General features: G+C 35.2%; 1 protein-coding gene across 10 annotated transcripts in view; it reads right to left on the reverse strand.

Annotated features, from left to right (window-relative positions):
* The window catches only part of R3HDM1 (R3H domain containing 1), an 81,012-nt gene that overhangs the window by 31,834 nt on the left and 31,105 nt on the right, over positions 1-18,073 (reverse strand). For 9 of the 10 annotated variants that reach the window (XM_062578272.1, XM_062578275.1, XM_062578280.1 and 6 more), the window contains 5 exons: positions 17,647-17,857; positions 5,751-5,865; positions 4,073-4,151; positions 2,464-2,523; positions 2,244-2,384 (listed from right to left, as the gene is read on the reverse strand). In XM_062578272.1, coding sequence (XP_062434256.1) covers positions 2,244-2,384; positions 2,464-2,523; positions 4,073-4,151; positions 5,751-5,865; positions 17,647-17,817 — 566 coding nt within the window. In that variant the 5' untranslated portion in view covers positions 17,818-17,857. The remainder of the gene's footprint in view (positions 1-2,243; positions 2,385-2,463; positions 2,524-4,072; positions 4,152-5,750; positions 5,866-17,646; positions 17,858-18,073) is intronic. The other variant, XM_062578276.1, reaches the window with a different exon arrangement.

The following is an 18,073-nucleotide window of genomic DNA, read 5'->3' on the forward strand; positions in this document are numbered from 1 at the left end:
GGCAAGCAATCACATGCCCTTGGGGAACCAGAAGCGCTCTTTAATCCTGGCTTGTGTCGTGCAAGAGACACTGGCCATGCATGGAAGTGATGACTGGTGCCTTCTGCTAGAGCTGCAATAACTCAGAATTCAATTCAAAGGAAAAACAGAAGATAAGGACATACATGTAATAGAAAGTGTTCAAACTTACAAGCCTTTACAACAAAAATAAAGTAGAAATAAGCAAGAGAAGAAAAATGATAGAGTGATGCTGGCAAGCAAGAACTTCAGAATAGCACAGTGAAAGGATGATGAATCAGGTTATACACAGTCTTGGTCTTTTATCTGCTTCGTGAAAGAATAATGAGAGTTTGCAAACTATTGTTATCAAAGCTAGATACCAACTACTCAGACAATAAAATTACTAGTATGGTATGAGATATTCTCAGATAAACCAGAAATAATTTGCCTACTATAAAAGAATATATGTATACTCTCTATTTCTGTTCATTTAGTACTCAGGGCATTTATATAAAATTGGGAGATCTTCTTCTATTAAACAGCCAAACCTAACTATCGATTACTGGATGCCCAAACATAATTAGCAGGCATTTCAGAGAACCTTTAGACTCTCTTACCTCTTTCTTTTAAAGGTCCCTGAATTTACTGCCCTGCAATCATCAACTTCCCACTCCACTGAGACGTCCCAGTATGAACTGGGTTGCTGATGTCAGTAACAGCATTGATCGGCGCTGGAGCTGGGAATCTGCCTATGAGGAAAAGGTAAGTTTGGTTTTATTCAACATGGAGCAGATCTCCAAAGTTTTCTTTCCAAATTCTTATTTTATATCCAAAGTGATTTAAAATAAGAATACTGAAAACATTAAGAATTCTAATGTCTACAGGTTAAATGAAATGCCTGCTAATTAGTAACTACAACTATAGGGGGCTTCCAGAGGCCATAAGATTTTAACTACACAAATAGTTAGAAACCACCCATAAAAATTAAGAAATCATATTTTAATAATTCTTATTCCACATCTGAAGTGACAGACTGAAACTTCAGTGTAGGGATGCTAGTGGATACAGAGGCAACAGTTTCAAGATGCATGCCTTTATAAGTAAATTCAGACAGAATTTAAAGTCAAAACAAAACGAAATATATGAATATATAAAGTATTTAGTACACATTCAAACTACGTATTTTCTGAAACCTTCTGAGGAGGAAAGTATTTACTTAAGTGAAGTTCCAGTGTGATATTTCAGTTCTACTGACTCCAAAATCTAATTATCTGCCCTAATTTTGTTCCCCCAAATTTAGGGGGAGTCTATATAGAGACAGTAATTACAATGCAGGAGCCATGAACTATTATGCTCAAATTATAGAATACTTAAGGAAAGGTGTCATGCAAATATTTTGAGTTAAAACTAGAAACTAGATGCTGAAATCTTAAATATGCCAACACATTAGTCCTTCACCTTTCTGAAAGGGAAACAGAGGAGGAGAGTGCAAGAGCAGGACAGAGAGAAAACAGATGGGTCCTGCTAATGAAACAGGTCAGCTGTGCATGGAGTTCGGAGATGCCATGAATCTGGTGGTACCTTTTGTAATAGGGATCTTCCTAGTGGTTTCACCAAGAATTCTCCAGCTCTCACAGTAAAGTAGCATGCCATGACTTTGTTAACCTAGTGGATACTTCCACTGATAAGACACATCTTCTCGGTTACATTTATTTTGTAAGGCAATGTGAGAGCTATAAGCAACATTATTCTATCAACAGATTTCAATGCCTAAATTTTCCCAACAGATTCTTAGAGTACTAAAACCAATGTTCTTCGAGTCTTGTCCCCTCCCCTCACCCTACTGTAAATTGCCCTGTTCTAAGTTAGGAGCTGGTACTGTTTTCCAAAGGAAAAGTAGTATTTACTTGAAGCTGGTGTAACTCTTGAAAGAGAAATAATTTATAAAAATTCTTATTTTATGAGAAAAAAGTTTGTAATACATCTCTGCAAGAAAAACAATAATAATAAAAAAAACTTAGTTTACAGATAACATTCTTTTTTTCAAATACTGTAAACATGAACAGATCACATCATTACACAACACAAACTTGAACCATGAAGATCTTGCAGTCATCTCTCCTTGCTGCTCAGTTCCCAGTGAGTGAATATATTCTTTTTGCTACAGATGCAGCATCACTGGTTAATATATCCTAGATGTTAAATCCATGCACCAAAAACAATTTTTTTTTCTTCACACTTACATTCTTGTATTGCTAGTTTTATTTACTATGACTGACTTCCCACTCTGGTCCACGTTGTGCTCTAATCCAAAGTAAGCAGCTACCCTGTGCAACAGCATTCTATGGTAAGATGTCATTGGGGGAAACTTTTTTCTTGGAACTCTGGAAGAAAGGAATAGTAGCTTTGTTAAGCAACAGGAACATTCTCAAATTTTTTTTCCTATAGGAGTACAGTACTTACTCATTATTACCAATGAAATCTAACATTTCCTGTTCTAATTTCAGCAGCATCATTCTGTCCCTGAAAATAAAAACACAGCAACTCACATATGAGACACTCCAATAACTGCAGCTGTATTCATCTTAAGAATACACAGATAACATCCATGATCAATGGGTGATGGCAGACTAAAGAGGACCATCAAGTATCAAATCCCTTTTTTAGTATGTTTTCTAAGGAAAAAAGTTATTCATTTTTTCATTAAGCTATACTTTATTGAACCTGCCTAGTGAAACAACTGTTGTCATCTCAGAAATCAGACTCAAAGATCCTCCACGTAATCTCTGTTGAATAAGCTCAGTAGTAAGTATAAGTCATGAAGAAGGTGGTATCAAGAAGAAGGAAAAAGAGTAACTAAGGTTTTTGTTGATCAGCATGGGTAGTAAGACTCTCAGATAGGCCCCAACTGGCCCTTCAATTATGAATTAGGTCATGGGAATTATTGAGACCAAGAGTGACTACACTACAGATAATGGAAACACACATGTACAATCAGGGGAAAAGTTGAAGCCAGCACACATTGCAATGAGAAGAGATCCTAAGGAAATAGGAAAAAGCTAAAATTCAAGGTAACTAAAACAAATATAAGCTGAAACATTATACAATAGAAATTCTAAAAATGCTTATGCCAGTTTCAGTAGACTGTTAACACGTAATGAAATTGTCTCACAGTTCATAATTCACACGTCAGCTTCCCAGCTACTGGGCATGTAAACCCACAGCAGACATTCATTTACAATTAATTATTTTCACTGGCGTGCTTTTACGACTTCAAATAGGACCAAAGAAAGAATCTAATAGAGATCTGTGCTAGAGGTTCTCTCAGTAGGACAAAACAGTGTGGGTCCTTATGATAGCTCCTTTTATATTTTTTCACTAACAAAATAGAATCTTAATACATTATCACACTCAAAATCAAAACTATAATATGAAGAAATAATAAATAGCAGTGGAATAGCCTTTGCAACAGCAGCACAATTCCACAGAGTTCTTGCCTGGTATATATATTCACAGTCATAGTATTAGTTCCTACTGAGGTAAAGGGTAAACAAGACAGCAGCCTACTGCAAACCTCAAAGCAACAGAGCCACATTAACTATTTTGCTAAAAATTAACAGGCTTGAATTTGGTCAGATTCGGTTCCTCATGTGCAAAGTAAAGCAGTACATCTCCCAAGTACAGTTATATGGTGCAGCTTAAAAGAAGCTCCTTTGTAAATTCAGCGCAAGGCAGACTGAAATAAAAGGCAGTTTGGTCTCTAACAGGCAGATACAAAAAAGTGCAAATTTTAGAGCGAGAATATTGTTAGCATCCAGAGACAGGCTACTGCACACAGACAGAACTCTGTTGCTCATTGAACATGAAAAGCATTTAAATCATTTCAGTGTACTGAATCTCTGCTCCTTTAACACACATTACAACGGATTGGAGTTTCAGAGCGCCTGCACAACGAAACGTCATCATAAGTAACTTGACATGCAGTATTACACATTTAAGGGTGGGGAGAAGGAGGTATTATGCTTCTACTAACAAGGAAGAAAAACAGAAAATTAAATTCTTTCACACTTACCTGGGATTGTTTTTTAATGTATTTACTAAAAATTCATGAAGATCTATGCCCGTAGAATCCGTGTATTCTTGGCTGGAATCTAAGCATGGGGAGGAAGAGCACAATTACACTTTGAAAAAAAAAAAAATACTTTCCCCCCAACTTAGTGCTGAAAGTTATATTTATGAATCAATAGTCTCCAAATATTAGGCATGTGATTTCCAATATTAAAAACTCTCAGTTTCCAGAGAAAAGACTCAAGCAAAAATCCAGTCCCACAACTACTCCCTCAAATCTCCCAATTCAAAATGTAACACAGAACAAAGACTTCAATAACACTACCAATCTAGTAACAAATAGCTGCATATTTTCAAGCAGTATATCACACGGAGACACTATTTTTATCAATCCTGCAAGTTTTCTCCAATATACTACACTGCACTATTGCATGTACTTCAGTTGATCAGCAATATCCCGTAGTTTAGAATGCAACAGTTCAACCTTCACAGTTACTATTTTGTATTATTACAAACCCCTGTTACACTGGACATAGTTTCAGTGAAACCAGAAAGTAGGCAGAAAGCTATAGGACTTCTCTCTGAAAATTTCTAAAAATCTTGTGAAAGTATTTAAAATTAGGTTTTAAGATTTAAAATCTATCTCAGAAAGAAAAAAAATTCTAGACACTATCAAAAGTAATGAAAAATAAAACAAGAACATTGACTTCTGCTGAATAAAGATTAGGAAAAAAAAGTACAAATGTAGCTATCACGCTCACTTGTGTTTCACAAAACCTGTAATAATGAAATCTCGGCAGTAAGAAAATAACCTCTAACAGTCCTAGTAAAATCAGTTTTCCAATGGATACTTGGAAAAGACTGAGGCAACCGAGATAATGTGCTTGCTGAAACCTAGCTGTGGGACTGATTACTTCTCCAGGTCAAAGGGGTTTGATCTGTTTACTACACTTGTTAAAAGATGATTAAAGTTTATACAATGACCTCCTGGAAGCAAGTTGCCTTTTCTCTATATACTCTTTACATACACATGTACATAACCTACTACCCAATTAATATGAAAATGTAGCCTATAGTTGACATTCCAATATTTGTTTCAAGAAATACAGAATTCATTAATTCATTTCACAAACAGATACAATGAAAAGATAGATAAGATTCAAGTTTTCCAGATAAGATTCAAGTTTTCCAAATCTTGACAAGTGTTTAAGTGCATCAAATTATTTTCTCTACTCCTTAAAAAAATAACAACACTAACAAAGGAAAGGGAATCCGACCTTTCAATAAGTGACAACTCCATCTGTATCTATAAATTTCCACTTCCATCTTTGTAATATAAATCTCCATCTAAGTATACACTACTTTCATGTACTGACATGAATAAAATGCAGCTTCTATTTACAAGCTCAGATTATCATATATTCATATACACAAGACAGTTGGATATTAATGACTGATATGCAAAAACCTCTTGTAGTTAATGTGCAAAATGTACATATACAGACAACAATTTTGAAGAAATGAACTTATATATGTGTATCATTTTCGCAAGACTTTTTTTTTTTTTTAACTTCGTAATTCAAGACAGCTTCACATAGCTAAAGCTACTCAAGGTTATTAATACGGAACTCTAGTTAGAAACGTAATAATAGAACTTAAAAGCAGAATAATAGATTGCAAACCTCTTGATAACATTTTTCTGGGCAGTTTATCACTTGACTTTTCCTTTTCTGCTTCATCTTTTGCGGGCTTTTCTTCTTTCTCAAAAGACTGTGATAACTGGATCTGGATTTTCTCCTGTCAAAAAATAAAAATTAGTCAACATGAAAATTACTCTAAACCATGTATACCTGCATGAGAACTATTTTCTTACTCTACTACCTGCATACCAAAAAAGTAACAAGGAAAATTATCATCTTCATATTCTTTGTAATCATGCATGTACCTTATGCAAACACAAAATGAAACTATTTATCAGTGAATCAAAAAACTATAAACACAACTAATACACATGGTACTTTAGAACTTGCACACACTTCCAGACCATGTATGCCATTTCAAAACAAATCTAAATTATCTTGAAATACATGAAAATGTTCCAGTTATTTAGGCCTTATATTGTAAACATCATATACATTTTTACAAAGCTCATCACCCATGATGGTTTTCTCCCCACCCCATTCTTCATAGTTCTCTACTATAAAAGCTTGTTTAAAGTTATGACTTGCTTGATACAAAAAAAAAAAATATTAAAACAAAAGTTTTAAATCTATTTAAGATAGACCAGCAATCCAAATTTCACAAAAAGCAAAAATTTACAGTTCAATATATAAAGGCAGAATTTGCAAACCATACCATTATCAAGGCCTAGATTCTTAACTTGCTGCATGTTTCAACAAAGTAGCTTTATATGTTATCATCTCAAAAACCATGTTTTTATATAATGAGACAAACTATCATGGAAGTTCTTTCTCATGTACAGCAGTTTCTCTATTTAATTAAAATCATATAGTGGTCCTCTAATTATGGGAAAGTGGATAATTTGTTCTTCATGTCAGAAAAGGACACACTTTTGGATAACAAAACCAGATGAGAGAGAGAGTAATCCCGTGTCTGAGAGATGCTGAGAGTAGGAGCGGGAAAGTAGCAATCCTGGAGGGCACTCCTCCCATTCCTCTACCCTGAAGACCCTCAAATGTCAATTCTGCTCCCCCAGAAGCCAACTGAGTTAATGCTACCATCCACATCACCCTAAACCATCCAGCTCTTCCCAACCCACCCCAGAGACCTATGCTACCTGCCCCACATCCATTTTCCCCCACCACTCTTCCATCCTGCACCAAATCCTTTCCCACTGCAAGTCTCCACTCTTCCTTCAAACTTGTTCTTCCCCACGTTTTTGCTGTTCTATAGTCCTCTCATTCACATATCCAGCTACCTGCTATAAACTATTCAGAACCTCTCATACCACAGAATTGGTCTCACTCATGAAAGTTGTTTGGAATTAAACGTGATCAGGATTCATCAAGGCTAAGGAATGTCTTGCATGCAAACACATCCTTGTGCAGTCTGTAGTCAAGCTCCTATCCTAGCACACCAAATAGCTCTCTACCTTGGTTCTTTCTGACATGGACGATGGGATCCCTACGCTACAGTAAAAACTAGTTTTGAAATTTATTTTTGGAGATACTACCATCTTAAAATTATTTTAAAGTGAAACAACTCTCTTTTATTATTGCCTATTAAGCATTTTAAACTAATACATACATATCCTGCAAACCAGCATTAGAAATAAAGAGTTGAGCAGTCTTTTTGAAGTTATCTATACCCAAGTCATAAAGAAACTGTTACCAATCAGTAATAGTGACCTTATCTGTAAGATTATTTCCTAGTTATGAGAATTCATTTGGTTTCCAAAATAAAACTTTGCAATTCTCACTGTACTTTAAACCTAAATATAACACAAATGAGCAACTGGCTTGTCACTGATAACTGCATTATCCTTCAACTGTTCACCCAGTAGCTACATAACTGTTAGTTATTTGAGAAAAGAAAAACAAAAAACCCACGATGGCTTATGTCTTAGAAATTATTTCCAGCTCAGATCTACTGATACAATAAGCAAATCTCTATTTTACAATAACACTCTACAAAACATCATCAGTCATGACAAGGATAACTTTCATAATTGTGACTGTTTTTCTTAATAAAAAATCTGATCTACTAATTGTTCTAACCTCATCCAAAGTAAAAATATGCACCAATACTTAAGTCAGCGGATTACAAATGATTGTTTTTATATTTCTTCTCCCAACAGCAGCTTAAAAAAAGGAATAGCTATGTGAAAAAACAATTCTGCTACTACCATCAATTCTGTTTCAAAGTGTGATACAGAATTGTATAACAAGTGCTTTTGCTTATGATTTCATGGTATTCATGGTATAAAAACTGTAGCATCTAACTAGATTTTTCTGTAGCTTTTTAGTCAAGCATCATGTAGGTCATATTTTTCAGTTTCTATTCCTTACATTCTTTTAATCCCTCCCCATTGGGGGCTAGTCTCTATTAGAACACTGATTTCACAGAATCTTCACAATCACCTTCCTACTCAAAATCCTTATTCTTTCACCTTTTAATACAGCTCTCCAAAATGCTGCCTTCATAACTAATAAATCTCAGTTTCCTAGCCTACAGAATATCCTAACATTCCTCATCACTTTTCACTTCCTACCCTTTGTTGCTTATTTATGTCTGAACATGGATACATTCCCAAAGATTACTTTCCTTTGTAAAATGTCCAGTTATTTTAGTCAACAAATCGTAGTCGCAGGAATACTCATCAAATGCTGATACTAAAAAAACCCACCCACAGCACCCCTCACCCCCTCACACACAATCACCCAAACAAAAAACATAAAACCCTGAAAAATTCCTACAACTTAAAACACTTGGGAAAGACAGAGAGACAGAAAGCAGTATAGAATTTTATTTAAAGGATCTACATTTACCAGCAATCTCAAACTATCTACAGTGGGAATTCACACAAATGAGTTTAAGTTAACTAAAGTTATGGACACTGGTCTTCATTTGTTTTTCATTTGAGCTGTTTCATTTTACTGAGGAAAAAGTTAAATCCTTCAGAGATTTATGTTTTTGTGATCCATACTAGCACTACTACTACTACACACGAAACTAATCTTTACTTAAAAAAAAAAAAAATGCTAGTGTTTGCACTTCATGCCAGAGCACAGAGAATCAAAACAAATCCAGAAACTAATATTTAGACAATAGCAAAAAAAAAAAAAAAACAAAAAAAAAAAAAAAAAAAAAAAACTTAGCATATTTACAAAGATAAAGGATCAAATTAATCAGCTATATTCTTCCTATCAATAAGCCTAAACTTCTATAGCACCTTTAATTAAAGGCTGCCAGTCCTTGTAATGACTAAGGCTTAAAATTTGCAAAATCTTACCCAGGTTCCTCAGCATCTTTTCCCATGTTGCAAACAATTGTCCAAGAAAATACGGAAGAATATTTCAGAAAACAAATTGACTTTTATTGAGAACTTAATCTGGTCTAGCACCTTTTTCATTATAGTCTTCTGCTAGAGATAAGGAGACATAGTCAGCAGTGATGCACCAAGTGACACCTGCTATACACACTAGTGTAGAAGGGGTGACTGATAAACAGTTGCAGACAAGGCTAAAGAGGTATTCCAAACAAGCACCAGTTCATAGGTTAGTAAGGATATCTTTGATCCTCTCAAAGCTAATGCCTTCTAATAAGTAAAAAGTGGGGTTCTTCAGAATTCAAGTACTACTAGTAACTTAATTCTCAATTTTATTCTTCCTTACTCTTAAAAGCCACTTTTAGTACAGACACAAATCCAAGAACTATCTCACTGACATTACAGAGCAGTGATATCAACTCTTCCAGAAATGGGAAGTTTATTCTAATGCAGGGACCCTCTAATTCTAATACAAGACAGCCTCTCACTTCACCCAGCCACTGGACTTCTCACGCATGCAAAGTGCAATAAATGCAAACAAATCACGCTTGACATTCTTTCAAAGTGCAGCCACCAGTAGATTGCTGCTTAAACAAGAACTTGTCCATGCCATTCCCAAAAAATCCCTGGGGAAGAAAACAACTTGGATGAGGAATTTGCCAGTATGAGTTGTTCTAGGAGGTCACGTCAACAGCCCTGAGGTTGGGGACTATGGCACCAAAAACTGCAACAACAAATCCCTACCTCCAATTCTTCTCTTCAACATGTATTTCTCTCTGCTTTACAAGACACCAGGACTTAAAACTATAAATTCTCTAAATTTAGAGAGTTGGTAAATTATGCTACATGTTAATCACAAATTTGTTCTTTAACTCTCTTTAATGATGGCCCACAGCATTTAGGCAGTTTTAAACTGCAAGTTCCTGGTGATATTAGAAAGTCAAAGCAATCAACAAAACCCTTCTTCCCATTCCCCAGATTTCCCTCCAGCTGTAGTTCAGAAAAATAAAGCAACAGATTCTTTTCCTCTGTGAAAGTTCTATTAAAAAAGTGGTGCCTATATATTTAAAGAGTACCCAAAAGAGTTGCTTTTGAACAATAAGTTACTTCAAATCATTTCAGAAATTTCAGTAACATTTTTACCTGGAGGTCCTGTGATATTTCAGCTGTGGGAGGTGGTGGATATTCTTCACATACAGCAAGGCTCCGAACTAACTTTAACTTTGTGTTTGACTAAAGGAAAGTATGTATAATTAAAAACTCTGGCTTTAAAATAAATAAATACCTTAAGCCATTACTCTTCAATTTAATTTATGTAAAATAAATTGGTTGAAAACTGTGTTTTAGTATTTTAAATAGTGTAAAGAATTTTCTGTAGGAAGAAAACACCCAAACATTGCAGCTTTTGAAGGCATTGTCAGCACAATAGAGCACAGCTAATGAAAAGGAAACAAACTCTTTGGAGAGTTTCTCTCTATAACAATAAAAAGCCACCAAAAATATAAAGGCAAACCACAGAAGCAGACAACTAAGCAAGACAGAAACCCAACAGAACAAAACAAAGCTGCATTGCCAAAATTAAAAGATAAAACTAAGGGCACTTTTCACAAAGTAACAAGGCTTCATCAAGCTTCAAGGACTTCCTTAGCATGCCAGCACACAAGTCAACTGTACCTTTGACCTTTTTGCTGTCTGTCCAAAAGACTGCATTGGCCGCTGAATGATAAGCACAATAAAAAAGGTTTATATTAAACTTCATGGTTCAACTATATTAATGCAAAAGTCTATGTAACAGAGAAAGTTGTAATAGTTATTACTGACATGACTGTCTTATCTGTGAAATGAGCAACAGGTGCTTTTGGCCAAAAGATTACATGCTTTTTTCCCTATTTTCACCAAGTGAAATCCTTGCTCTTTCTTCATTTATCAACAATAGATATTACAGAAATTTAACATGAGGCAAACAATCTTCAGTTTTGCTTAGTAAAATCCAAACAGCTGACTCTCTCAGCCAGCTCCTATATTTTAGATTCTCATGTCCTAATTTCCTTGGCAACATGACACTTTTATAGATTTGCTTCCAGTTCCTGAAGTCTACTTGCAAACATGATTGTAAGGAAAAAAGCATTGCTTTGATAAGGGGACTAAATAATAATCTAGCATAAACACAGTAAAAAAAAAAAAAAAAAAAATACACTTCTTATAGGAGCCATAAACACTGACTTAAAAAAGGGCCAGCTAATGGTTAAAGCTTTTTGGCCTCCTACATGCTTGACTTAAAAATACTAACCTATGGCATTTAACTTCCTGCTTCCAAAAATGCAAAAAGAAAGTCAAAGGAAGATGATCTTTTTCTAACTTCCACACTAATTTAAATCTTTTTTTTTTTAATCCAAATTTTTTACACATCTACTTACCACTATACACTTGCTGGCTGGCTATCCCAGTCAGCTCCATTACCTCTTCATTTAGGCAACTCCCAAGTGCCAATTCAAAACATCTTAAAAAAAAAAAACCCTTTCAAACCCTAAAAGCAAAGGGTTCTAGCAAGTTAAGGCAGAGGAATAGCTATTTCTCTCATTTTTCTCAAGTCTCAAATGTCTTTTTCAGATGTTCCAGCTAAGCTAAAGAATAGCAGAAGGAAAGCTCATTTAAGCATAACCTATTTCACTACTACACAGGATTTTAACTAGCAGAACTGAAAACTAACTGAACTAGTCATCAGCTTTCTAAAGGAAGCTTGCTGAAGTTTTGAGCAGCAAAGATACTCCAACTGTTCTCATACTTAAGAGCAAGAAAGAGCATTTGTGGTTTTTTGGCATCTGAGAAACATTTTTTCCTTTCAATCATCTATGCTGGAAGCAAAAATATACATATTGAAAATTGGCAATTTGCATACCTTTGGCAAAGTTTCTATTATACTAAGTTATACTAACTTTCAAGAACTGGACCATTTCCTAGCCTCTATCAATTACTCCAGCATCAATCATCTTAGGCAGGTTCCAACTAAGCAGTCTAAACTTGAAATGAATGGGCACTGCCAGCATAGTCCTCAGTTCACTGTCTAAGCAATAGGCAGGGCTGCCTGCATTAGGGCAATTGTTAATAATCAGTATTTCCTTTACTTTTAGATGAATGATGATGACCAAAAAAAGAAAAAAAGAAAAAAAAGCACATATCTCCTTATCTTACCTGTAAAGTCTTCTGAACCTACTGCAGTCAAAAATCAAGGTGTATTTTATTACGCCAGATAAAGTAAAATATGTGTCTCAAAATAAAATTGATATATTAAAACTGAAGTGAATCTAATTGCTAACCCGAATTCTTTGCAAGAATGTTTAAATGCCATTTTCAGATTTCAATCAAAACAGTACAAGCTTGGCAGTACATTCCTTTAAAATGTTTTATCTATGCTACATCCATCTTCCATTTAAACACAAAATTACAGTTTTGTTTCCAGGTTGAAACGCCAGTCTAACTGATACCACCAATTATGCTGCATTTCAGACTTCTTATGATAGGTGTTTGCAATCTATAAGGAAAAAGTTAAAGTACTATATGGTATTCAGGGCAGTCAGCTAAGATATTTGAACACTAGGGTGCTATATTTCATGAATGCCTGGCAATTTTTAGGGACCCAATATGACATCAATGGCCCTGGGGAGAGTTGGGGGGTGGGGGGGGGGGGGGGGGGAAGAGCATTGTAGGAGGGAGATTCTCCAGTGATCGAAAAATACCAAATCTCTGAGTTACACACAAGATAAATACCATCCCAATCATTATAACTAGTACGGAATTTCAACTTTTTTATGCCCTGTAAAACAATTAATATTAATCCTTTGACAGGCCCAAGTTCCTTGTTTTCCTGTCAACTGGATGACTTTAAAGATATCAAAACTGGAAATATAAGCCCCAACAACCAGTTGTAATCTGGAGGATAAGCCCCAACACACCTTACTGAGAGGTAAGCAGCACTGGTCCAGACCCAGTACAATCGGGTATAGCTACAAGACTGACTAAAACCAACTCTTGCACACAAAATCAAACTCAGCAGTGGGAAAGGTTTTGTGAGAAGGTACTTCTGAAGCACTGTTTGCATATTTCAGAGTACAGATATGACAGACTTGAACAAAGAATACTATAAAGACTTTTAGTTTTTCACTTCTCTGCTATATTAGGCCTCAATTTAAATTCAGTTAAAGGCTAGGGTCCTAACCACCATAGCTCTGTAACACTATAGAACACAACTGTTGCAGGGAACTCAACTGAGAAGTACAAAAAACAAAACAAAAAAAATTTGTGCTAATATGGAGAGAAGAAATGAGACATCTAGTTGCTGGGAAAAAAGTCAGTTTAATTCCTACAAAGGACTAGGATATCTGCTTAATTATCATAAATCTCTCCACAGCTTGCTAGTGCCTTTCCTGATATGCAGTGATACGCAGCTTGCTTTCTCCTAATCTTTTACTGCTTTGACAATTGTTATCCATCAGGGATCTCACATCCACTTGGTTATTTCTTTTACAGCAAAGATGTCCAAATACTTAAGCTCCCTGCTGCTCCTTCAATGTAGTGCATAGATTATAAATTACGGACAAAGCTGCCTTTTCTAGAATAAATATACCATAACTATTATGAGGTGGTTTTTTTCGTTTGTTTGTTGAAAAGGTGGCCAACAGTGAAATTAGATTTAGAACTACAGAAAACTAATAATGTTGAATCAGGGAAACATCCAGTCATTACAAACACATTTTCTTTTTTTCAGCCAGAAAAAGTAATAAATATTATCTTTACATACTGGAATTTTATTACAACACTAAAAAAAAAAAAAAAAAAAGAAAAGAAATAATTAAATTATCTTACTAGTCTGAAATGGTTTACCTGCATTTTTGAGCCCACACAGAATTCTTAAAATAGTTCTGAACTAAAAATATTCTCACTGCAAACATCTGTATTTATGCAAGCAATGATTAGACAATCAATCTTCAGTATTCCTAATACTGAATACAATGTTAATCATATGACTTAAATCCAGGCTGTTGATTTATTTATTTTTAATATTTCTTGACATGCTAACTCTCTAGCAATAGACCTTATGGTGGATGAAGCCTTGCCTGCCCTATTGCCAGTTGATAAAGCTGAACAACTTAAGACCTAGTGTTCTGACTAATCCAGAATTAGCATGCCATCATATAATGTGGATAAGATTAACAGGTAGGTGATCTTGAAATGCATGTATCAGGCAATAGTGATTGCCAAACTGTTTTGATCACAAAACCTACTGCAGTGCAGGCCATCAACTTCTGTAAAATTAATTTTCATATAAGTGCCTCTCATTTTCAATCTCACTTAAATGCTACTTGATGATCACTTCAAAATAAAACAATTCAAAAATTTTCCTTAATGGCCTTCTCTGCATCAGTTATATTACTCTCACACTGTTTTTCTCATTTACATAGTACCTCCAAAAACGTGTAAAATGGCAAATACATTACTTTTGTATCTTATCAAAATAATCTGGACTTTAGATCTGAAGAAATACTTCAAAATATCATGACCAGGTTCTGAAACTTAGGAGATCCTGACATACCTGACACCAATCAAGGACAGGTTTAGACAGAAGGATGATCATAGCCAATTTATTACTTAACTAGAAGTTAAGCCACAACTTGCGAGACAAGCAATAACTGTATTTAGAATTATTACTGTGGTTTGTCTAAAGAGATCACGCTTACTGAGCAGTTACGTTAGCTACTAGCTAGGAGAAAAAAAACAAACCAGGACCACCACCAACAAATCCCACATACACCACACCAACATTTCCCCATGCTCTTAAATGTTCATTTAGCAAAGAACACATCTAACTCCAATAAGCTTTCAGTTGCTTTCTTTAACATTTCTCAATGAAGCTTTTGCTATTTTGCTATTATAGCAACATTCAATCTGCACTTAAATGAAAAAAAACCCAGTACATACAGTGAAATGTCTCTAGTCAAACTATTTAATGATTTATTAAAAACTAACTTGCTGAGTTCTCTACCATTCCCAACTATTATCAGGAGCTTTGCTTAGCATGCACACAAAGTTATTTCTTTTGGTTTTTTTTATTTTAGCAGAAGATACGCTTTCAATGAAAAAGCCTGGAACACATGACATACATATTTGTACATGCATATACATATATGCACTTTCATAGACTTCAATTATGCACAGTTCCAAAGGATTTTTGTTATCAAGGTTCATCCTGTAAATTACTGTCCTTCTACTGTTCAGGAAATCATGATCTTCCAACTACAAACTTGGTTTTTAATTGTACTACTCATGTAAAGGTAATGCTCTGGTTATGTCTGGGTCTTCTGGACACTACATTTGTATCAACTTTCCACAAAAAAAATACATTAAAGCTGTGTGAATCAGAATGCCTTTTTATCACACATCTGTGCAATTTGTAGTGTGTACAGCAGAGAATTATTTCAGCTATCAGCTTTTACTCCTGTACAAAAACAAAACAAAAAAAAAAAAAAAAAAAAAAAAAATCAACCAACATCCTCTGCCATATAAACCCATATCCCACAACCACTAAGAGCAGCAAAAGCGTCGTCGTTTCATTTCTCCGGACTAGGCCTGAACATAAAAACACAACTGTTTTTAGGAAGGCAAAACCTGCCACTTGAGTTTCAGAAATTTCTACACTACAGCTCTTTTCTTTTCTGCATTCAGTGAAAAAAGAGAAAGTAAATAAGATTTTTTTTTCAAGTTACTGAGTTGTGTGAAATCAAGTGGTTTTTGTTTTTAATAACTTCTAGTATATCCAACTGATAATGAAAAATAGCAGTTTACCTGTAACAGCTACCAATTCTTCAGGGGCAGTTATTTCATGTATTACAGGTAAAGTGTTTCATGCCTAATGATTCTATTTTTTCATAAAATTAGCCTTAACAAAGCCATAACAAAGCCATCAGCTATTAAAGTGTAAAACTGTATTGCTTTTAGTGTTCTACAAGATTTATTTGGTAGCATTTTATCCTAGAAAATAAAGCTTTCTTCACTCAGCAGATTATTCAGTTGTTAGTCAGGAACAAACTACTCCCAAAAGAACTTTTTACTCAGTTCTGAGTAACAACAGTTCAGCAAGCTACTGTCCTGTTTTTACAGCTCATGAGAGAATACTGCTGTACTCAATATCTGGATCAGGATTTTTTAATCAGAAAATCGTTTATTATTAACCTATAGAAGAGAGAGAGACAAAAAAAATTCTACGAAAAGTTGATCTCTCGACAAATACAAGCTACCATGCTTTCTTTCAGGTATCCGCCCCCTTTTCTAAGTCATGCCAGAAATATTTAGTTGCTTTCCTTAACTCCTCAGCTCAGCTAAGACATTGCTGCCCATCTTTAATTATCAAGGGGGCAGCCCCAGCTAGGATGTAGCCAGTCAGTCCCACAAACAGCCTTAAAAATCACCCATCTTTTATAGCACTCCTAAGCACAAGCACCAACTTTGCAGCTAAATCTCTCAGGTGTTAAGTATGCTGCCATAAACACTTACCCCGTCCATCTGGGTTTGTTCTCCTTTAACACAAGATGTTTTGATACATTACCCCCCCTTTTTTTTTCCCCTCTTTTACTTTGATGCCACAATTTCTTTGTGTTGCTTTTCCCTTCCCTTACAAAGGCTAGTTATTCACAGGCACCTATACTTCAAATTGTCCTATGCCTGAGGCCTGCCTAAGCTTTCTAACCTGATAAGCCATGTACCAAAATTGTTCAATAGTGGAGAACTGAGGAAAAGGGAAGCTATAGGAGTCCTAGTTCACAGCCAAGAGAAGCTGACAGCTCACTGTCTCACTTCAGCATCAATGCAGGGGGTGAAGGCTGGACCTCCACTGGTAGCTAGGGCAGAATGCAAACTTACCAGCCTCAAGAGCTCTGCTGAGACTTGATTCCTCTGGCTCCTGGGGATTTGGATTACCTACATCCAACTACTTAAGCCTTATGTGATATAGCCCTGTCATAAAGGTTACATCAAACCACCTGTAAGACCACAGAGCTCGAAAGCCCTATATTGGTCACCCCTACTCAAGGCAAAAGTGTTGAGTTGTACTGTAGCACTTTGTTCATACAAGTAACACTCAATACTTCAGTATTTTAACCAAACCATACTATTATTACATAGTATATTTTTAACATAGTCAAGTCTCAAACTCAGTCATGATTCAGTAACAGCAAAATAAAGAAAAGCTGAGATGCTGAGTCTTTTCCTTATTCTGCTACAACAGAAAAGACTCATATAAGGGCAAATGCTTTGATTTCCATGAACCTTGTTCATCTAATCTCAAACAACTTAAAAAGAAAACTGCATGACCATCATACTCACATATGAATAAAAACAGCAAAGTGGAATAAAAGAGGAAAGAGAAAGTAATAATCACCCTACTTGTTTCCCAAACACCGGTCAAGTTTTCCAGGTCTGTATCAAAGAAACACGTAAGAGGTTCACAAGAAAGAGGAAAAGCACAAGAAATAGATTAACATAATATACTAGTGAAAAATAAGAGAAAAGATTCTTACCAGCGTATCATTTTTGCTGTCAGGACAATTTTCATCCTTATCTGCTTGAATTTGCTCCCGACTTTCTGATTTCATAAGGTTTTCAACTGAGTCTGTATCTTTAAATTCTGCTTCTGGACCTTTCATTGTATCAGTTTCATCTTTTACCATAACAATATCAGACATCCTCATTAGAAAAGATTATTTTAAAATTCTACAAGAAATATTGAGCCTTTAAGAGGACAAAGAAAAAGAGGCATAACTGAATAGTTTTAAATTCATTCAGAAGTATTTACACACATACAAAACTACCCATAATAAACATGGCTTAGCTACCACAACAATTCCCCTTCCCAGTAAATTACTTTTTGTTGTCTCGCATCAACAGTGAGCGAGTGGTCATTTCCTCTTTCACCACGTTTTATCAAGAGTCTTATGCAACCAAGGC

The sequence above is a fragment of the Rhea pennata genome, chromosome 6 (genome assembly GCF_028389875.1).
Source record: "Rhea pennata isolate bPtePen1 chromosome 6, bPtePen1.pri, whole genome shotgun sequence".
Taxonomy (NCBI): Eukaryota; Metazoa; Chordata; class Aves; order Rheiformes; family Rheidae; genus Rhea; species Rhea pennata.